General features: G+C 41.8%; 1 protein-coding gene across 11 annotated transcripts in view; it reads left to right on the plus strand.

The window, feature by feature from the left end:
* PLEKHG1 (pleckstrin homology and RhoGEF domain containing G1) overlaps window positions 1-23,495 on the plus strand; it is a 133,604-nt gene that overhangs the window by 27,474 nt on the left and 82,635 nt on the right. For 4 of the 11 annotated variants that reach the window (XR_014546720.1, XR_014546721.1, XR_014546722.1 and 1 more), the window contains exon 1: window positions 4,756-5,039. The exons of 2 other annotated variants lie outside the window; for them this stretch is intronic. Coding sequence is in view for 1 of the 9 variants with exons in the window: in XM_083607931.1 (XP_083464057.1) it covers window positions 5,274-5,289 (16 nt within the window). In the remaining 8 variants the exon portion in view is untranslated. Of the gene's footprint in view, window positions 1-4,685; window positions 5,057-5,271; window positions 5,290-5,629; window positions 5,654-23,495 lie in introns of those variants that run through there. 5 more of the 11 variants (XR_014546718.1, XR_014546719.1, XM_083607931.1 and 2 more) reach the window with 5 other exon arrangements.

A 23,495-nucleotide genomic window follows, 5' to 3' on the forward strand; every position in this document is an offset into this window, starting at 1 on the left:
ATTAGTAATGGTGTTGTCTATGCTGCAACTCTGTAAATACAGGGAGGTAGCCTGAATATTCACTGAATAATTCAGCAGACTGAGCAAACCTGCAGAAGAATTTGATGGGTATCATTAAGATTTTGGATAAGTGAATACCTTTTCTGGAGCCAAATTAATGAACTTTTCCATTTAGAGTTAAACCTTCATCGCTACAGCATACGCTGTCCATAAGATTAATAGATGCCAAAGCACACTTAACTGGAAACGGAGTCCACTGAAACTTGTCTTTTTGCCTTAAAAGAGTTAACTAGGAGTATAATAAGCTGCCATGTCCCAAGTCATATCGTTGATCTTTCTAGCTCAGAATTGTTTCTACACTGACTAACACAGGCTGTCCAGGGTTTCAGGCTGGAGCCTTTCCTAGGCTTAGCAGGAGATGTATGCAGCACTAATGCTCTAGCACTAATAAGGGCTCTTCCACACTTCTGCTTGTCCTGTATCTAGAAAGCACAGGTCCAAGTGGTTTTCTGCTTGACTGGCACTTTTAGATATGAGTCCCAGTGGTTTTGCCTTTGTCCCACTGCTTTTTCTCTGAAAACCCGCTCTTTAGCGGTAAATCTGAAAAAATGGCAATCTGCGAAAAACTCTATTGACGTTTGGTCCGATTCAGTGCTAAAGATCATGTTACCCCAGGGAAAGGCAGTAGAGCCTACGGTGGTGTGTATCAGCTACAACACATCCCCAACACATACTGCCCTTCCTCATCCTGGAAATAATAGGCTGCACTTGAATACATATGTACCTGGGAGTTAGCCCCATTGAACTCAATGAGACTGACTTATGAGTAGACCTGCAAACTATTGCAGTTCTTCACCACCAACTGATCCAGGCCACTATGCTCCTGGAGCTGAAGCAACATTAAAAATTCACTTTCAGCAGTACTATCAGAAGGGGAGGGGACGTGTGTGGTCATTACCTCCAACCTAAATTAACAATGTAGTTTATATGCTTTAAGAAAAGCATTCAATAAAAAGCTTAGATTAATGGATGTGGCCCAAACATAATGATGGCCTGAGCTCATTAGTGAGCTATTCCATCAGTTTCAATGCTGCTGATTTGTAAACAAGACCTTTGGACAGTGCTTAATTGGTAAAGTTGGCCTGTAAGCCACGTCCTCAAAGGGCTACTTAGTATGTTTTAGTAAAAGGCAGACAATTTCTTTGATGTAGAGTCTGAATCACATTGACGTGGTTAACATGCAGAATGAAAATAACAGATAGAAGATGTCTGATTTCAAACCAAGGAAGCAGAGTATGCAGCCACTGCCGATCAGCTGACTTGCAAATGCAACTCCTGCTTTTGGCAGGAATCAGCTTCCCTCAGGACTTGGGAGATCCGAGTGGGACCCCCTGAGCAGAACCCTTCCTAGCAGGGCTTGCGTCAACTTACACCTTTAGTTGTCTTGTCACCCAACAATCACCCAACAAGCCACTTCTGTAACTAGTTCCTCACTTCTTCTTTTTAATTATTTTTGAATTGTTGAGTGTTTATTTATTTTTAGTAATATGCACCTCACATTGTTTGTTTTCATCCCTTATTTTCTGCTTGCACTTTTGTGTGTGTGAGAGAGTGAGTTTGTGCTCCTTTTGTTCACCTCATTTGGATAAGATTTCCATTTTCTAAAGCACTAATCATGATAATAATAACAACCACCACCTCAGGAAACATGAGGTATTATAAGTTTTTCATTTCCCCATATATCAAGATTGGTGATACTAGATGCAGGTATTTCTGCTCTTCCTTAGAAGCCTTTAGGTACAGAGAACAGGAGGAAGTAATTTTGCCCCCTGAGCACATCTCCAGGGTCACTCCCTCTCCTCCCAATTATCATGTAATCTGCTGAGTCACAAAGGTAGGGAGTTAAGGCTAGAATTAAGGTGGCATTACACCCTTGGCACTGAAGGATCTCAACAGTGTATGGAAGCACTTGGTCCCCTTGTCTTTCGGCCATCATCATCAACATAAAAAAACCCAAAGATCTACAATTTTAAAATCACAAACAGCAGTTGTAACAATCAGACCATGCATGCAGCTCTGTGGGAAATATAGTTCATCCATCGATCAGTTAACCATTCATCATAAGGCAGCCCCTGTATGTCTGTGACTGCAGCAGGACAGCTGAATGCCAGTTAGGAGTCAGTGAATGTAGCATTTTCAATAGTTTTGTTCATATCATTTTTATTGTAAAATTGCTTTGTGGGAATGCCCTTAAGGTCTGGGGCATAAAAAGAAAATACATTTCTATATTTGAGCTGTTGTGGTTTCAGAATATATTCATATTTTGCTGTATCAGTAAACATTTAGCTTCAGAGACTTAAGTATGTGAGGTTCCTATGAGTTAGGAAACCTCAGGCCAGGGGCCAAATGAAGCCGACCAGGTCTCTCTCTTTCTGGACCCCAGGACTCTGCTCAAGTTACATTTCATGCCTAGGCTAGCTCACCCTGATCTGCATCCATCTCAAGTACTTTTGCATGGCTTTGAACAATGAACCTGTGTGGCTCTTTTGCTGTAAGTCTGCCTTTTAGAGGCATGCTTCACCAGTGGCGTAGCGTGGGGGGTGCAGGGAGGACCGGTTGCACCAGGCACAACATCTGGGGGTTAGGGTTAGGGGGCGCAAATCCACGGGTTAGGGGGCGCAAATTACTTGCCTTGCCCCGGGTGCTGACAACCCACGCTACGCCACTGTGCTTCACCCTACCTCCTCAAGTGGCTTCCATTATAATAAAGTGGAATGCACTCTAGTATTAATGAACCCTCACAACTAAAAGGACAGAGAAATCTTCATACAGTCATGTGAGGGAATCAACCACAAAAACCGACAATGTTCCTATTTCTTTATAAGATGTGTAGAGTTGGAATTTGGGCCTCAGCTTATCTTCATGGTTGTTGTTTTTTTAAGCATCTAGGGCTATGTGGCATGTGACCAGTCTAATAAAAATCAAAGCTATAAGGCCACAAGATCTAAGGGGAAAGTCTTTACATTGTGAGCTTCAAAAGCATAAAGGACTTAACACAAGCAGCAAGCATGGTGATTAACCTTGTGTAATAAGGATTACATAAATAGGCACCCAGTTAAGTCAATGAAACTGAGTGGGCATAAGTGCTTCCAACATGCTTGTAAGTGTTCATGGAGCAAGATTGTACTGTTAGCCAGGAGGAAAAGAACCGTATTTGCTAATGTGAAAAGGCACAATTAATAAATCACAAAAGCTGCCATCAGTAGACAATACCTGCACATACTGAATTAAAACAACTGACAGTCACAGCAGTTCCCCACTAGCTCCAACAGACCAGCTCCACTGTGACTAACCCTATCCTCAGTCTACACTCAGCCAGCCCCCACTTTCCTACTTGCAACCAGTCTAGAGGGTGGTAGCACTGCCTGTCACTCCCCTTCTTAGGTTCAGTGTTCAAAGAACCATGGAATCATGGAATTGTAGGGTTAGAAGGGACCTCAAGGGTTATCTAGTCCAACCCCCTGCATTGCAGAACTCTTTTGCCCAACATGGTACTCAAACCTACAACCCTGAGATTAAGAGTCTCATGCTCTACTGACTCAGCAAAGAGAAGGATGGAGACAAAGCTAGAATTATTTGGCTCCACCTATCATTGGCTCTGCTTTTATCTGTTGTTGGAATCCCTGCCTTTGGCCCCACCAATGGGCATCAGCCACCACTAAATATGCACTCCGTGAAACATGAATGAACTTCAGCTAATTCATAGTAGTTGCATGAGATAAACTGATGTTAGTAAAGAATTCAGTTTATACTACTAAATGAAGAGATGAATTTGATTAATATACAGTAGATTTAAAATTTGTGCTCATATGTTAACCATATCCTCATCATAAGCTTTTTATTAAAACATCCAAGACTCTAGGCAATTGTGTTTGTATTACAACAGGGTGGTATATATACTTTCATAAATCAAAATAATAAATGAAGGTAAGACTTATATTCATTGCTCTGCCACCACCTGGGATGTGGCCCTCCAGAAAGTTGTCCAGAAGAGAATCTTGCCCTCTGGCCAAACTTCCCACCCCTGAATAAATAGATGGGATAGCAGGATTTTGCCCTTATAAAAAACGATTGGGATTTATCTTTGGGCAGTGCTCTTCAGCATCCTCTTACCAGCCAGAAATTATTCAGCTGGTCTAGTTTCCCCATCCATCTGGCTGGGAAACTACACCTGTTGAATAATTTCCGGCTGTTACACGGAGAAACCCTAATGAGTAAGTGGGGAGAAAAACTAACAACTTTACTTGAAAAAGAGCTGCTGAGACGGGCAAAGGCTAACAGCGTAATTCCGGAAGCGAGTTACATTGCGTTCAATGGGAGGACTGAAACGCTAGTGTGACTGGGTTGGGGATGGATGTTTAAAGAAAAGAAATGCCTCTGGAAAGAAATATGGAAGCAAAAGTTGTCGGGCTAAAACAAGGGCTCGCTGCGCGTATTAACAGTGGCGGTTTTGTTTTTGTTTTAATTTCTGCGGAGCCTGTGCTTCCCTCTCCTCGTTGGCTTCGCTCCACAGCCAAGTGGTGAACTCCGCGCCCTCCCTCCTCCCTCGAGGGAAACTCCAGCTGCAGCCCCAGGAGAAGCCAGGCCTCCCTCCGCGAGGAGGGGCCGAGCCCTCGAAGGCGAGCGCCGGAGGGACGCCGGAGAGGAGTTTTCCTAGCGGCCTCGCGAGGAACTCCGGCTTGCTTCCTACGCGAGAGTGGGAGGAGGCAGTCGGGGAGGAAAGGAGGCTGAGGCTGCTGCTGCTGCTGCTGCAGTTACTGCCGCCCGCCTCTAAAGCGCGCCCACTCGGGTTCCTCAGCAGTCGCCGGAGCAGCGCGCTGAGGTGGGACTAGCCGCTCGGCGCCTCCGAATGAATTAAGGAGCGGGAGCCGCTTTCCCTCCTGCTGCGCCTGGATTTAGCAGCCTCGGCTAGCCGGGCTCCGAAGCGGCAGAGTCGGGGCGACCCTCGCGCCTGCTCGGAGCTGCCGCCCGCCACTCCAGTAAGAGCCGCCGCTTTGTTTCGCTCCCCTCTCCACGCCCCGGACTTCTCGGAGTGGGCGAGAGAGTCTGGCGAGCTTTCCTCCTTCTTCGGGCTCCCTGCCTCCTTCCCTTTAAATCTCTTTATCGCCGAAACCACCGACCGGCGGGCGGGGGGTAGCAGTGGAAGGTCGCGCGCGGATCTTCTGGCGCCACCTGATTCTCCCTCGTTCGCCCACCCCTCTCTTTTTGGTTAAATGCCCTGCGCGCGAGGTATGCTATATCGTGATCGGCCCATTGTTTCCTGACTTGCGGAGACTCTGTATTGTTCCCTCGGTTGCTTTGAAAGGGGAGGAGGGCCTGGAGGGGGGCTCTGTTGGAGAAGGGGGCCGAACATGGATTTGCTTGAAGAGTATAGCTGATGGGGGGGGCGACTGGGGAAGCCCCTCTTTCTGTATATACCTGAGGTTTCCCCTTCTCTCCTGGGCTTTTCTCTACTGTAGAAGCCTCCGTTCCCTCCACCCTCTTCTCTCTTCTCTTTCCCCCGACAGCAACAGCATCTTTCCTTCCTTTAGGTTCCCAGGAACCCTGTGGCTTATCAGCTTGGAAACAGTACATCCCGCTAAAGAGGTGAACGGTAAAAGTCAATCTGCGCACGCCCATGTAAAGTGCTCTCAGGTTGCAGGCAGAAACAAAAAGCTGGGGTAGTTCAGAAAGTGCCCATAGTATCCTTATCTGTTGTTACCTGAAAAGACTTGGCAACAGACACTGTACAGCAGCAAAGGAGGAGTGTTTTTAAAGCTCTTGTAACTGTGTGTGTGTGTGTGTGTGAGAGAGAGAGAGAGAGAGAGAGAGAGAGAGAGAGAGAGAGAGAGAGCTGCTCTCCCATTACAGCATACATATTTTCCCTGCATGGAATTGCATTGGCATTGGGCTGTGTGTGTAAATTTATTTTAAACCTGCATCTCTGGCACTAGAGGTAGCTTGTGTATACAGTTATGTTCTGAATAATGTGGGGTTTGTTTGGTTTTTGTCCGTCTTGTATCCATCCATTGCGAAGCTTACACTTAGCTACACTGGGTGTCTGAAGTGAGCGTGCATGGCTAAATAGACAGGTGTGCATTCCTGACCTATGACTGCTTACATGGCTGTGCACATCTCACCCAGACACATCTGTATGTTGAATGTTCCATATGAAGTAGCTGTGAAGAGAAAGAACACTGGATGTTTGTAGAGTCAGATCTCTGGGCAAATGTTTTATTTTTGATAACACCTCCCTTTCTCTTTGTTCTTATTGGAACGAGCCCTTTTAAAATATATGGGTATATGCTCAGGTGGCATGGGGGAATAAATACCTGGTGGTTTGCAGCTTTGTTGGATTTCTGACATCTGAGGAGAAAAACTTGCTGCTACTTAAAACAATGCTAGCCCTCTTCTTGAAAGTAACTGCTATTCCAGGTGGCATGTAGACAGATTCTCTGATTTCTTTCTGTTAAGCATGCAGCCAGTGGAAACTTCTCAATAAAAGTGTTTCACTTCTAGTTAAGGGATTTCTCCATACACACTAGAGGATTGTTAGAATAAACTCCACTCAGTTGGTTATTATATCTTCTGATGAACAACACCCATTAATTTGTCTAGACTGCATAAGCTGTTTTCTTCCTCTTGTAACAATTGCTCCTGTTTTTTCTTTTTCTTAAAAATCTGTTTTATGTGGTATGTGTTCTATACAGAACTCATATACTTTTTCATAGGACTTGCTATGTGATGTGAGCTATGGACAGTTAATTTGGGAGGGCGCTTTCTTTTGATGACGAAATCACGTAGGAATCCTATTCAGTAGCATATTACAAATACAGTGGTACCTCAGGTTACATATGCTTCAGGTTACGGACTCCGCTAACCCAGAAATAGTGCTTCAGGTTAAGAACTTTGCTTCAGGATGAGAACAGAAATCGTGCTCCAGCAGTGCGGCGGCAGCAGGAGGCCCCATTAGCTAAAGTGGTGCTTCAGGTTAAGAACAGTTTCAGGTTAAGAACAGACCTCAGGAACGAATTAAGTACTTAACCTGAGGTACCACTGTAGTCATCTTTGTAACATCTTTGACTCCATAAAAGTGACATCTTGGTTGCGATATTTGTTGTTGCTCTAAAACTGCATCTAAACTTGGTGTTATTGCTCATCTGAAAAAGTACGGAAAGTTAATGAAGTGGTTTATCAGTCACTAGTTTATTTAACTAGATCTTCCACCTTCACAACTGGCTCTCTTGGTTCAGTTTGTACTAGGTCATGTGTTCACTAGGATTGCAAACTTTTTAATGAGACAAGCTCTTGAGCTTTTAAACATTAAATGAAGATGCGGAATCGAAATACCTTTTTTTTTTTTTTTTTTGGTCCTAGAGCTTCACAGATGAGAAAAGCAGATTATGTTGAATTTCTGAGTTTCAAACTGCAGTGGGGATGATATGCTCAGTGGGAGCTAGGAGAGGAGAGGTTTTTTAAAAAAGAGAGATTTTGACATGTATCAATGCAGTGCTAAGTAAGCATCCCATCAGTGCAAGGGTAACTTCTTGTGCAACAGGATTCCCCCCCCCCACATCTTCTCCCTCCCTAAATCTGCTCTGGAAGTTAAAGGGGAAGCCCAAAACAGATTTGAAGGGTGCATGGGGGGTGGAGAGGCAAGAAAATCCCCCCGCAGAAGTGGACATCCTTGCACTAATAAGATGCTTACTTTGCATTGCATTGGATCAAAGCCATTGTGTTTTTAGTGAAGTCAATTCTTAGGAAGAGTTATACCAAGAGAGCAAAGTAAGACCATTGGTTCTGTCTTCCCTTGAATTGTGCTGCATTTCAACACTGATAGTTTTATATGGCAGTTACTGAAACTTGGTACACTTTACAAGTTTTACCTCTCTCATTCTCACAGAACTGTGATACATGTAGATGTCAGTGCTATTCTGTCTCATATAGAGCTACAGGTGGTTTGGGATGCCATGCTGAAGCATGGAAAATGGGAGTCATGAACACACCCACCTTTTGTCCTTCTGGTGAATGCTTATAGGAGGGGTGGTACATGCAAGGCATTGTGTGATACATGGTGCCTACATGCATGACGGCTATGCATCTTAGTGTGGAGATGATGTGCTACTGTGCTGAGCAAGTGCAGTTCAGTATTTAAGTGGGCAAGCAGGAAGGTGGTTGACCTTTGGTACAAATGTCACCTTATGAACTCATTCTGCATCCTTAGACAAACCACTATCTCAGTGTTGGCTCATAATCGTAGTCTAGAAACACCTGGAGGGCTACAGGTTGCCCATACCAAACTGAAAATAAGATACAGCAACAAAGTACAGCTTGATCTGGGATTCCAATTATGATTTAGAGTTCCACTGAGGTCTGCAGTAACCATAGTTTGCTTGTTTCGGACACAACAGCAAACTATAGTTATGTGAATCAGGAAATGACAGACAGAATTGGAGTGTACAGGGGAAAGTTGGGAGGAGGAGAGTACACAGGTACAAAGTTTCTTTATGATGAACAATAATGGTTTGGCTTTGATATCTGAACTGGATTAACTTATATGGCTTGTTTTTATCTGAAAAAAATCTATTCTGCTAAGTGGTACCTAGAAGATGATGAGCAATTTGGAAAAATGGTATTAATTGTCAAGTGTTAGATATGTCCTTTCAAGTTGCGTTTTTCTAAAAATATTTTTATGAATCACATAGAACAAAAGTCATTTACCCTTTGGATTATGTCAGAGGCATGACTTGCTTTTTTATCCGGTTTCCTAGCATTAACATTCAAGGCTATTGTGTGACACATGATACTTTTCATGCTATCTCCTAGTGAGCTCATAGCAAAGGTGTGATTATAATCTAAATCTCTCAGGCTACTGACTGTAGCCAATGGATAACATTGTCTCTTCCCACTCACTCCTCATAGCAAAAATGGTATAAATAATTCCTAGTGATGGTCTTGTATACAAACAGCACAATCAGAACGTCTGTTGGATGACAGTTGAGGCACTTAACACAGTCATATAGATACAAATGAGATGATAAAGTATACATACATTTGTAGAAAAAAATTTAAACTCTAAGCCCTACAGTCAGAAGCTGGAAAGACTAAAGAATTGAGGTGATGATGGAGTGATGCCAACAGATTTCAGTTTAGTTGGCTAAGGTGCTTTTGTTGGAGGCTAAAGCTGTAATTCTAAACTCACTAACCTGGGAGTAAGCCCCATTAAGTTCAAAGGAGTTTACTTCCAAATAGACATGTACAGGATTGCATAGCAAATAATCCTATCTGTGAAGCACAAGTTATAAAATGTGGAACTGGAGACCAATAAACCCTCGTTCCTGGGTTTCAGCTCATTTTGAATGCAGTGGTACCTCGGGTTACAAACACTTCGGGTTACAGACTCCGCTAACCCGGAAGTAGTACCTTGGGTTAAGAACTTTACCTCAGGATGAGAACAGAAATTGTGTGCCGGCGGCACAGCAGCAGCAGGAGGCCCCATTAGCTAAAGTGGTACCTCAGGTTAAGAATGGACCTCCGGAATGAATTAAGTTTGTAACCAGAGGTGCCAGAGGTATTATTTACAGCATTTCTATTCTGCCATTTAACAAAAAGTATAGTTGAAAGAATGGGAAGAACCAGAGATCTGTTCAAGAAAATTGGAGATATGAAAGGAACATTTCGTTCAAAGATTACCATAATAAAGGACAAAAGTGGTAAGGACCTAACAGAAGCAGAAGACATCAAGAAGAGGTGGCAAGAATACACAGAAGAATTATACCAGAAAGATATGGATATCTCGTACACCCCAGGTAGTGTGATTGCTGACCTTGAGCCAGACATCCTGGAGAGTGAAGTCAAATGGGCCTTAGAAAGCACTGCAAATAACAAGGCCAGTGGAAGTGATGGTATTCCAGCTGAACTATTTAAAATTTTAAAAGATGATGCTGTTAAGGTGCTACACTCAATATGCCAGCAAGTTTGGAAAACTCAGCAGTGGCCAGAGGATTGGAGAAGATCAGTCTACATCCCAATCCCAAAGAAGGGCAGTGCCAAAGAATGCTCCAGCTACCGCACAATTGCACTCATTTCACACGCTAGCAAGGTTATGCTTAAAATTCTACAAGGAAGGCTCAAGCAGTATGTGGACCGAGAACTCCCAGAAGTGCAAGCTGGATTTAGAAGAGGCAGAGGAACCAGAGACCAAATTGCAAACATGCGCTGGATTATGGAGAAAGCTAGAGTGTTCCAGAAAGACATCTGCTTCATTGACTATGCAAAAGCCTTTGACTGTGTCGACCACAGCAAACTATGGCAAGTTCTTAAAGAAATGGGAGTGCCTGATCACCTCATCTGTCTCCTGAGAAATCTCTATGTGGGACAAGAAGCTACAGTTAGACCTGGATATGGAACAACTGATTAGTTCAAAATTGGGAAAGGAGTACGACAAGGCTGTATATTGTCTCCCTGGTTATTTAACTTATATGCAGAATTCATCATGCGAAAGGCTGGGCTGGATGAATCCCTAGCCGGAATTAAGATTGCTGGAAGAAATATCAACAACCTCAGATATGCAGATGACACAACCTTGATGGCAGAAAGTGAGGAGGAATTAAAGAACCTTTTATTGAGGGTGAAAGAGGAGAGCGCAAAATATGGTCTGAAGCTCAACATCAAAAAACGAAGATCATGGCCACTGGTCCCATCACCTCCTGGCAAATAGAAGGGGAAGAAATGGAGGCAGTGAGAGATTTTACTTTCTTGGGCTCCATGATCACTGCAGATGGTGACAGCAGCCACGAAATTAAGAGACGCCTGCTTTTTGGGAGGAAAGCAATGACAAACCTAGACAGCATCTTAAAAAGTAGAGACATCACCTTGCCAACAAAGGTCCGTATAGTAAAAGCTATGGTTTTCCCAGTAGTGATGTATGGAAGTGAGAGCTGGACCATAAAGAAGGCTGATCGCCAAAGAATTGATGCTTTTGAATTATGGTGCTGGAGGAGACTCTTGAGAGTCCCATGGACTGCAAGAAGATCAAACCTATCCATTCTTAAGGAAATCAGCCCTGAGTGCTCACTGGAAGGACAGATCGTGAAGCTGAGGCTCCAATACTTTGGCCACCTCATGAGAAGAGAAGACTCCCTGGAAAAGACCCTGATGTTGGGAAAGATGGAAGGCACAAGGAGAAGGGGACAACAGAGGACGAGATGGTTGGATAGTGTCTTCGAAGCTACAAACATGAGTCTGACTAAACTGCGGGAGGCAGTGGAAGACAGAAGTGCGTGGCGTGCTCCGGTCCATGGGGTCACGAAGAGTCGGACACGACTAAACGACTAAACAACAACAACAACAAATAGTTGAAACTATAGAGGGTAAAAAGTAGAACCAAGAAATAAAATAAAGCTCAGTTAAAACGGTGTTAGACTAAAACCATCAACAGTGCTATATGAGGATCTGGCTTCAGGTACCAGGCCTGTTGGCAGACCAACTCTTTGTTACAAAGATGTCTCCAAATGTGACATGAAGGCTGGCAACATTAACACCACCAAATGGGGGGCAGATGACCTCAGTGCCTGGAGACAGCAGTGACCAGAAGAGGAATGACCACTGGGAGGAAGCCAGAAAGAAGAAATGCCGTGGTACACCTGCATCAGCACAACCGGACACCTTCATCTGCCTGAGCTGCAACAAAACATGTCTCTCCCATGTTGGACTCGACAGCCAACCACAGGCACTGTGACTCTCCAACAGTTTGACTTTACCCTCAAAGGTGCAGTCCTCCATTGTTTCCTGAGACAGACGGACAGCAGTTCAACTCAATATTTGCAAAGGATTGGAGTGTTAGTTGCTTTTCCATTGACTACTCACAGTTATCCCTCTGCCTGCAGGTTCCATTCCATTCCCAGCACTGTCCCAATCCCAGGATTATTTTTTGGTGAAAACACAAGGCACTGCAGAGGGGAATTGGAATTGGAAGCAGGAAAGCCCCATTCCTCAGCTATGAACTCTGCTCCATTAGTGGAAGTTAAGATTCAAACTGATGTCTTTCAGTAGCAATAGAGGCCTAGCTGCTCAACTCAGCTCTTCCCATGAATGCTGTTTTGCTCAGTTTTTATAATAATAATAAATAGAAATATATATTTATAAATGTGATCAAAATAATAATTGAAAATATAACATTTTAGAATAAAATAGCAGTGTTAGAAGAAGTCTTCATCTAATGCCTTCCTTCCTTTTTCAGAGCGAACAGCCTTTACTGATTAAGACTTGTGGTTCAAATTTCCACAACTGCTTGTGGTCCTGGCCTCTAGCTAAATTTATAATGGAATCCTGTTTGCTTGTAGTAAAGCTAAATCTGGAAATAGCAGCTATGGGATATATAAGTAATTGTGTTTGGAAAGGCGAAGTATAGGGCTGCCTTTAAACTTTACAATTTACATTTTAATTTTTTTTCCTGACACCCAGTAGTCCTAAATTAATATGGCACCATATGTTCAGTTAGCTTGACTAGTAAAGAAGTACTAGAATATTTTTTACATTGTATGTGTCTTTCTGTGTGTGAATTATATATATTCATATCCTATACCAGCATCTACACATAGCACAAATATTTGTTCTTATGGATGTCTAAACAGATTTTGAAAGCTGGAAGTCTGCATGGAAAATTTAATCTTTGTCTTAATTTTAGGAGCCAATTCATACAACCACAGTCTGAGTTTATTTTGAGTAACTCCCTTGTTGCCAGCTGAGATTTGAAATGTGAAGGCAGTGAGGCAGCTGTCATGGTGCACTACCTTAAGCATGAATGCTGATTTAACGATAGGATGGCTCCTTTAATCATAATTCACCAAAGAAGCACGATAAGCCAATTATAACCCTAAAACGTGGTTATGTGTATTGTCCCTGTGGCCTGATCTTGATACAGTCAGAAAAGGAAAACCGTACAATCCATCTGGATTGATGCCACATTGGAGTATGATTGGGAATATACGAATGAATATTCCTTGCAAAAGTAGCATACTAGGAAACAAGTCTAGTTTACCTTCTTCAGATGTGTTAGTTTACTGTACATTGCTATTTATGTGATGGAATAGTCACGCACAAGTGATTCCACAATTCAGATTTTGGTGGTATAGTCCTTGGAAGGCTATGCCATGCACCTTTTCTGAATGTGTATGCAGTAAGCTAGGGTTGCCATATTTCAAACAGTGAAAATCCAGAGAGAAAAGTTGCAAATTCACAAAAAAGAGAGAAGTTTTTGAACTATCGCTAAGAAAATTCACCAAAAATGACATTGGCAGCATGGGTTGTCATATGTCCAGATTTTCCTGGTCATTTTTACAACTTCTGCTTCCAACTGCAGTATTCCAGATATGTCCGGGAAATTCTGGACGTATGGCAACCCTAAGTAAGCCCATAACTTATGTGCATTTAACTTGATGTGTATGGCAATAAAAAAAAATTAAAAGGGGGACAGGGTCTCAGGAAAAATGACTTTGGAAATCCCACTCTCCATTGAGCCCAATGGGTTTTGACTGTATACAATTTTGGCTTCAGGTGCCATCCCCAGAACATAACCCTCACATAGGTTGCAGGCCTGCCATATCCATTTGAAGCCTCTGACTTCAGGCAGTAGATTAACTTTGAATCTTCAGGAGAATCATATAGTATTTTAGAACTATTAAGTTAAAAGTTTAATTCTGATCACTTACCTTTGAAGGCATATGAAAAACGCAGGTTCTGAGATGGATAGGTTGGTTCTCTGTCAATATTGCTAGCATCTTTACACTCATAATTGTATTTTTCTGTTGTGCAGACTGCTTTGAAGTCAACAAGACATATATATAAAGTAATTTAATACATGGCTGTTGCACATGGTTCTGTTTATTTTAATGATGCTTCCAGAGAATCTCAGCCAGACACTGCTGGAAGAAAGTTGGCTTTACTATTTTCTTTTGCTTAGCATGGAGGAACCCTGCTTTTATCTGAGAAGCCCTGACCTGAAAGTTCTAAATAAAACTAAAAATGCATGACATCTCCCTACATGCAGAAGTGGTTTTCAGTATGTGCAACCTGCTAAGTTTTATTGGGCCTTGTGGAAGTTTCCTGAATGCTTTCCAAAAATGGAATTGGGCAAGGGAATTATGGTTTGTGTGGAATCATGACCTATGAAGCTGACTTTTATAGTGAGTCCAAACTCAAGCAGCCACTAGGTCCAGCGGAGGACATTTTTTGCCTGGTGCCTAAATATATGTAATAAAGGTGCCAGGCAGACCTCCCTTGGGAAAGCCTTCCACAAGTGGAGAACCAGCACAGAAAAGCCTGCTCTCATGTTGCTGCCCTCCAGACCTCTCATGGAGGAGGCACACGTAGAAGAGTGTTGGATGATGATCACAGGGTCTTGAGGTGGTTCATATGGAGAGTTGTAGTCCTTGGAGTACTACAGCTGTGAGCAGGTTGAGGCTTTATAGATCAAACACAGCACTTTGAATTGGGCCCAGAAACTAATTGGCAGCCAGTGCACTTGGGCCAGGATTGCCACCACATGCTCAAATCATCGCAACCTGGCCACTGAATTCTGCACCAGCTGAAGTTTCTGAACCATCTTCAGAGGCAGCCCCCACATACAATGCATTGCAGTAATCTAACCTAGAGGTTACCAGAGGATAGACAACAGAAGTTATGCTATCCCTATCCAGATAGGGGCGCAACTGGGCCACCAGCCAAAGCTAATGGAAAGCACTCTGTGCCACCAAGGTGCCACCTGAGCTTCAAGTAACAGCAATGGATCCAGAAGTGCCTTCAAGCTGTGCACCACCCACTCCTTCAGAGGGAGTGTAACCCCATCAAAGCAGGCAACCTCCCATCCATCTGGTTTAGGGAACTACCCTAAGGTGGAGAATTGAGCTTCAGTTCATTGGCTCTCATCCAGTCCATTACTGAGGCAAGACAATGGTCCAGCACATCCACTTCAACACCTGCATATGTAAAGGAGAAGTAGAGCTGTGTGTCCTCAACAAATTGCTGACCATGGACTCCAAAACTCTGGATGAACTCAGAGGTTTCATATAGATGTTAAATAACATGAGGGATAAAATTGAATGCTGAGGAACCCCACATTGAAGGTTCCATGGGGCCAAAGAGCACTCCCCAAGCATCACCCTCTGGAAATGACCACCCAAGTAAGGTAAAATCACCACAAAGTGCTTCTACCCACCCCTAACCTGGGAAATCCTAGTGTCTTGTTGTAAGCAAAAGCAATATACTTTGCCTTTTGAGCCATGCTTCTCTGGCTTGCTGCAGGGAAAAAGTCATTAATGGAAACCGTTGATAGCTATACCATTAAATAGCTGCCGTTTTCAAGTAATTCTTATTGCAAATGAATGTAGCTGTATCTTTTGGATATGTCCCTTTTTGCCAATTTTAATTCATGACAAAAGCTTCAGTGAATGCATATTTTATTGGTAAACGGGGAGACGATGTTGTACTTCAGAGCTCATTACAGGCTTGCTTCAATTGTTCAATCGAAACCAAATGTTGAAACAGTTTTATATTGGTATATTATAGCCAGAAACTAGATTGGAATGCTGATTTGATACACTGACATCACATCTGTTAGGAGAGGTTTCGGATTCAGGAAGATATTGTAAATTGGCTAGGATTCAGAAAACATATGATGGTTTTTTGGGAGGTCTTGGCTTGATTACTTTTTAGGTCATGAAGGGAGGAAATTATGGCAGTCTGGGATTGAATGACTTCTGATGAAGTTTTTAAAAAATGTACATTCCTTTTGGCAAACATGAAATGTACAGTCCACAGTTTTGGCCCTCATTGCCACAATAGGAGGAGTGCAACATATGCCTTTGATTGAGGGTGCGTTAGTGTGAACTCTGCCTCGTGCTTCAACTTGAACTTGCTGTTGGCATCATGAACACATCCCACTGTTGTAAGCCCCGTTCTTTTCAGTGGGGCCTTTAACTCTGGGTCAGCTTGGGAACTGGGCTGCTGAACCTTTTGAACACCCTTTTCTTTAGGAAGTAACATGATTGCTAGCAGCCAAGAAATAAAAGATTTGAATTGCCACATGTTTGACAGTAGAATTTATTTTTTCACATCTCTGGTTCTTTGCGAGTGAAGCATGAGATGCCAAAAGTTCTGCATTGACTACTTGGACGTTACCAGATAACCATTTGCCAACTTATATTTTAAACAGCTCTGTCTCTTGTGTTTAAATTATTTTTTTGTTTATAAGTTCTTTTTTTTAAAAAAAAGACATCTAGACACTGGTATTGGGCTTCTCTTCCACTTTAAATTCTAGTATTGATCTTCAGCTCCCAGATAATACACACTGCCAGTTCCTGTGCTTTCAGATTGACTAATGCCTTTTGTGAAAGTATATAGCTATAAATTCCAAATTGTAAATGTGAATTAAATACTGTGAGTGAGTATGCTACATTCTCACTGGTAGCAAAGTTCATAGAGAAAAGCTGAGGCACAGATGGCCCATTCCATTCAAGGAGGCACCTTGGAGAAGGGAATTTCTAAAGGTCTCAGAAAGTTTTCCTGCTTATTGCTAAAAAGGAAGGAGGACTGTGCATAGATAACTTGCTTGTGTACTTCCCAGAGGCATGGGCACCATTGGTGCTGGGTTCACCTTATGTTCTCTTTCTTTCCTGGAGAATTGTCCTTCTTCACTATATACATGTACAGAGAGTTTTTCCCCCATGTATGAGATTAGAAGTATAAATACTCCAGAATGTCTTAATAGTGTGTTTCATTGAAATTCTCCCATGGCTTGCTTTTGCTGTAGCGTTGATGGTTTTGGCTAGGTCTTTTTTTTTAAAGAAGTATGAAAGGATGTGTTGTTGCTAGGTTATAGCTTTCTGGTGAGAGGAAAGAAGAAATACCTAAATACTGTAATTTACTGTTTCCTTCAAAAGAGGATAATATTTCATGTCATTGGGTGTTTTGAAACCACTTTTTTCCACCTTTTTATGGTTTGGGAAGAAGCAAACCATATACAGTGAAAGATCAGTAGAGGCTGTTTATTCTGACAAAGGAATGGCCATGTGGGAATACCTTCCTGGTTTGAAAACCTAGTGATGTGTAGGAAGCCTTTGTAATGTTCCAATCTAGTAAAATGCCTGCAGTATTTTGCCATGCAGGAAATCAATTGCAGCTGGATGCACAAAGTTTCCACACCAAGTATATGAACACACCTTTTAGTGTTCTACTAAAAACGTTTTTTCTTTATCCAGGGCCTTACCTTGAAAAGTGACTTGGAAGACTGGCGGGTGGGGGGGGGGACACTAGAGTCTTGTTTCTTAAAAGTTGCTGCCTTTGAAAGAAACTATGTTATTTTGGCAATGTGGTATATGGGGTTCAAAACGCATGTGAAGCCTTTCTTTTAAAGGCAGCCCTTTGTGACTAATGAGGACCTCTATATCTACATCTCTCTTGGGATCCTAGTTCAAGTACTGATGCTTCCTGTAGATATTGTGGCCCTAGGAAACAGCCAAATGCAGGAAATAACCATCTCAATGCATTAGGTTAGGCATGTTCAGGCTTTGGATCTACTTTTGTTTTTTACTAGAATTAGTCAGAGCCAAGTTACAAACACTGTGGCTCAGGGACAAATCAAATTCACATTCATATTTACAAGAGTCCCCTTTCTCCTCGGTATTAAAACCCATGAGCCACAAACTGAGTTAACCTGCACATATACATGCAAATCCATATGGGGTGAGTAACTGCATATTAGAGAATTTGCCTAATTAAGGAAAGGGGAAACCTCTTTTGTTTTAATGGTTTGGAAATATAGTGATCTGCCATTAGCTCCAGATCTCTCTTCTGCCTCTCCAACTAAAGAAGTTAAAAAAACATAGCATACATAGCTCCCACAATGGACTATATATATTATTGCTTATTTTAATAAAGTATTTCAATATCTTATTTTTGACAATCCTCTCCAAATAGTTCATCAAAGGGTCTTCTGGGATCTTTCATTCCATAATAATAATAATAATAATAATAATAATAATAATAATAATAATAATTTATTATTATTTATACCCCGCCCATCTGGCTGGGCCTCCCCAACCACTCTGGGCGGCTTCCATAAAAACCAAAAATACAGTAAAATATCACACGTTAAAAACTTCCCTGAACAGGGCTGCCTTAAGATGTCTTCTGAATGTCAGGTAGTTGTTTATCGCTTTGACATCTGCTGGAAGGGCATTCCACAGGGCGGGCGCCACTACCGAGAAGGCCCTCTGCCTGGTTCCCTAATTGGAACCAGATTATGTTCAAAAATTTCTTAATGTTTTTGCATTATTGGAAGAGATGAATTAAGTTGGCACCATGCTCCCCATGTCTTCAACAAGCATCTGTAACCAAATTATATATCTTGTTTAGTTGGTAGGATATCACACACCATTTGTATAGGTATCTTCAAACTGTGTTCTGTTAGGTTCACAGTTGTCAAGGAGCTTGAGATGTCAATGCCAATTGCCAAATAGTTTTATATCAGAACCCCTAGATCTTGCTCTCACATGTTTTTCTGTCATAGCTCACTTTTTCCTACAAGAAGACAATGTTGTCATTGCCAGGTTTGTCCTACTACCCCGTTGTTCAAAGCCCATTGTTCTACACGTTTGCTCAGAAATAAATTTGTAGAAGCTCCTTCCCCAGAATAGAGTGGTCCTTTTTCAGATATAAATCTAAGCCATGATTTAGTATTATGTGCTTCATGTACTCCTCATTCAGCACAGCTGTGAAATAAGCCAGGATCAGTGGCTTGAGCTTCTGGCTTTTTAACAAAGCATAGTTTTTACCAGAGTTCCTCCAGCTTGGACATAATGAGAAACTTTAGTTTAAAGGTAGACGCTTCCAGTATCCTTAGAACTGCTGAGACTTGCTGCTGCTCATATCCATAGCAGTGAGTTAAACCATGGTTTGGTGTCACTTCCAAACCAGGCCTAAGTGTAGTTGTGATGGTAGATGTATAATCCTCTCTTGGATTACAGTGGTACTTAATTTGTTCCGGAGGTCCATTCTTAACCTGAAACTGTTCTTAACCTGAAGCACCACTTTAGCTAATGGGGCCTCCCGCTTCTGCCGCACCGCCACCACACTATTTCTGTTCTCATCCTGAAGCAAAGTTCTTAACCCAAGGTACTATTTCTGGGTTAGCGGAATCTGTATCCTGAAGCATCTGTAACCTGAAGTGTCTATAACCCGAGGTACCACTGTATAGCAGAATTTCTAGGGGAGCACCTACATTCCATCTTAATCTGTCCTCATATGACCTTCTTACAGCTATTCCAGTGGAAGACATATGGGCATAAATTGCCTCTTTCCCTCTTATTAGCTGTTCTTACAGTTGGAACCTGTTCTTCAGCAGAAGCTGTAACCAGTGTTAGAAACTGGGACAGAAAAGCTAGGAGCCAAGTGGCTCCTGGGATCTGGGTCGTAGGCACCAAAACAGAATGTCTAGCCACCATTTGTGTGTGGGGGGGTCATCACTTTTTATTTATTATTTTGATAAGCATGAATTAATATGCAATTTACATTAGAGACACATTTCCCCCCAGAAATTGTTAATACATGTTTAATTTGGTGCTTATAATAAAAACATTGGTATCATACTTCAGTTTTCAAAACACTGTACTCTTTATTGTTAAATTCCTTATCATATTGTCTATCCTTAACATATACTTCAAGGCTTCAAAGCACATTCATTTCAGTAATTCTTGAGGATCAGCCAGGTGCAAAAAAATGGCACCCAGACTTTTGGACTTTTCACAAATGGAGCATCTTTAGGTGCAAAATGTGTCTGGCACCCTGCTAATTTCGAACCCCGGCTGTAACTTATTTGCCATTAGGCCTTCTCATGCCTTAAAAATGTGTTGAGAACTAAAATATATGATGGCGTTGCGGGTTCTTTTTAAGTCTGTCATAATGGTTTTAATAATGAAAGTGAGAATTCAACTATGTTTACAGCCTTACTTATAAGCATTTTCATTCCCAGATTTTTGGTGGCGCAGCAGTTAAATTAATGCCTTCCATAACTTACATCTGGTGAGAATTAGTGCAGTCGTACTATCCTTTGCATGAGAAGGATTATCATTGTAATTAATCACACATTTCAAGGAAGTTCTGAAACCTTTTAGCTAGGAGTTCTGCAGAAATAATACACTTAATAATATCCACATCTCTCCAACCACTTGATTTTACTACTGTGTGGTGTAAATTAAATAAATTTACAACTTGTTGTTTTTATGCTAATTATTTGACAGTATTTTACTTTACCATCTAAGGTTGCTGCTGCGTACCGTTAAGCATTATGGATCCGCAGTTCACATGAGCAAAGTTCACCTCACAGAAATAATAATAATAATAATAATTTATTATTTATACCCCGCCCATCTGGCTGGGTCCCCCCAGCCACTCTGGGTGGCTTCCAACAAAACATTAAAATACAATATTAAACATTAAAAGCTTCCCTAAACAGGGCTGCCTTTAGATGTCTTCTAAAAGTTTGGTAGTTATTTTTCTCTTTGACATCAGGTGGGGGGGCGTTCCACAAGGCGGGTGCCACTACCGAGAAGGCCCTTTGACTCGTTCTCTGTAATTTGGCTTCTCGCAGCGAAGGAACCGCCAGAAGGCCCTCGGCGCTGGACCTCAGAAAGGGACAAGAAAGTCGTTTTTGCTGCAATCTCTGAAAATCTTCTCCAGAAGATTGAAGGACCCTTTGTAAGAGCATGGGAGGTGGTGCTAGGGACTGCTAGAGAAAAGGGAATTGGTAAAAACTCAGCTTCTTTCCCCCCATACATGAGTAGCAGCTTCTACTGACTCACAACTTCTTGTAGAAATGAAAGGAGCCCTTCTCTGGATCCAAACCAATATTTGTATTTTGTCAAGAAGTGTATTTTAATTACAGCCTGGTTATGGCTGATGGGAAATGTGCTTTCCATATTTATTTATTTATTTATTTACTTCTACTTATAGACTACCCCTTATACAAAATTCCAGAGCTGTAGACATGGGGGAATCCTGTGTTTTACAGCCACACTTTTGAGCAAAATATAATCTTTAAATATAATTCCTGTGTGGAGCTTGAAATTAGTAATCTCAGGTTTAACAGACAACTTAGTAGGGAGTCCCATAATGTTTGGGTTGTTGGTGTGTGTGTGTACGCACGTTGTGCCTTAAGGAGCCTCAGACCACTCCTAACAGATATGAGTGGACAGTGGAGTTGCACGCGTTCACCATATCCAGTACTCCTTCATTTCAAAGCTACATCCTAATTGATGTTACAACTTTATACCAGACACAGACTTGTACAGGCAGCAACTATTTTTGGGGTGTCTGATATGTGTGTGACTGCACACACATGCATCACGCCATGCATCAGTAGCCTGAAATTGCCACAAAAAGGGGTGAGGCAAGCGCAGAACAGGGTGTTTGCAGACTTTTTCTATAGTGTTTCAAATATATGCAATTTAACTTAAATGCGGATGCCTTAGAATGTAACGCCTGCGTAAACTGGGAGTTGCCTGCAATAATAAATTTCTCTTCTGTTGATTTCGGGGCCAACATCAGTTGGCTCACCCCTATTGACTTTAGAACTGAGTTGTAAAAGCTTCGATAAATTATGTATAGCATTGATTAAAATGCATATATTGGACAAAACAGACACGTGGGTTCTCAAAATGAAATATTTATATAAAAATAGGCCTTTCCCTTTTTTTGGTAAGTGATGGGCATCTCTGCATAACTGAATTAATAATATGCTTGAAAACCAGTAGCTTGCTGCTGAAAAGCACCGCCCCCCCAAAATAGCTGGAAGTGTTAAAGAGTGCTTGTGGCAAAGCATTTACTACCAACCTTAAATTGCCCTTTTTAAAAATAAATAAATCTGGCTTCTTTCTGTGGAAGTAAATAAAAAATCAGTTGCGTTTTGAGTAAAATGGATTTTTCTCTGTGGTTGTTACAGATCTTTCAGTGATTTTAATTTGAATTGTAATTATGAATAAAGCTACCATATTAGCCACAATTATTCAGTCAAATTCCTGTTAGAAAACATGCCAAAGTAGAATTCTAGTGGTTTTTTAAAATTATATTTCTCTTGTACCAAATATGGAAGAAAGAAATCATGACTGCCTTTGCAAGTGAATATTTGTTTTGGAAAATAATACATAGCACCACAGAGGCAAACACTAATCAGTTTTGGGGTTCCTAATATTGGGTCGTTCCAACTATCTTCTGATAGAAGCAATGTCAGCAATTGATGCTGACAAAAGCAATCAGATTCTTGTATCCATGGCTTGTTAAACTGAGATAAACATCAAACCCTTTGCCCATGGACCCAAACCCTTTGCTGTTCTCTTCATGGTGCACTTCAATAATACAAGAAATAAATTGTGGTTTATTCTGAACAAGATGACTATGGTGACCAACTTTGAAACAAGCCAGAATCTTAAAATTTCAAACTGTGGCTTAAGATCATGGTTTGTTCCGAAGCTGGTGGTTATAGTTTCCTGGTTTGGAAAAATGGGAAACTGTGGTTAATTAAGACTTTCTGATTTTATTCTTCTAATTAGTAAAGCACTTGCTTGTCAAAATGGCTCCCTAAGGGTTTAGAAGTAGAAAACAGATTATTAAAAACATAGCTATGGTGTGTATATACAGTGTGTATATTCTGAGAAGGTCAGTATGAATGATGCCATTGGCTGCACTGGACCAAAATGGGCCAGAACTTCATAAGCTGTTGGATTCCTAAACTGAAGTGCCCACTGTTTTTTTTATTAGAAAAATACTATTAGTTCAATAGGCTTTTGTAGTACGGCATAGCTTGACATGCCATAGCCTGACATACTAGTTTTTTAAAAAAAGGCAAAATAGACCACACAGGACATGCCAAATATCTGGATTGCAGCCAGCTGCTGCGTACAAACAGAAAGGCCAACACCTTAAGTCTCACTTTATTTCTGTGGGAAATTATTGAAGTTTTGGATAGAGCAGTCCTTCAGAGGCTGGGGAATGGAAAGGAGTCTGACCCAATGGGCTGTCAATTCCAAAGCCCTGCTGGAGCCAGGACAGAATTGGTGTCTATATGTGGCTTTTTCTAGTCCCTTGCCTTTTTGTTGCTGGTTCCTCTTTTAAATGTTGGGTTAATTTTAATTTTTTGTTCCAGTGGCAGGGAAAATAGCCACACCAGCTCCAAATAGCCCCCCATCGCCTATTCCATAAGCATGTTTGGGGGATGAGGGGCCTATGGATTCAGCAGATCCAAAGCATCCCCTTATCCTCTCTGTCATTCCCCTGGAACACCCACTTTTTGACCTTAGGACACGAGGCAGATCAGCAACCACAGTGGAACTTGGAGCCTCTCTCAGGAGGCCTCCAACTATGGTCCACAGCATCCAACAGCCACCTGCTCTTTTCAGGAGCTT

Source organism: Podarcis filfolensis, assembly GCF_964270895.1.
Source record: "Podarcis filfolensis genome assembly, chromosome: 3".
Lineage (NCBI taxonomy): Eukaryota > Metazoa > Chordata > Lepidosauria > Squamata > Lacertidae > Podarcis > Podarcis filfolensis.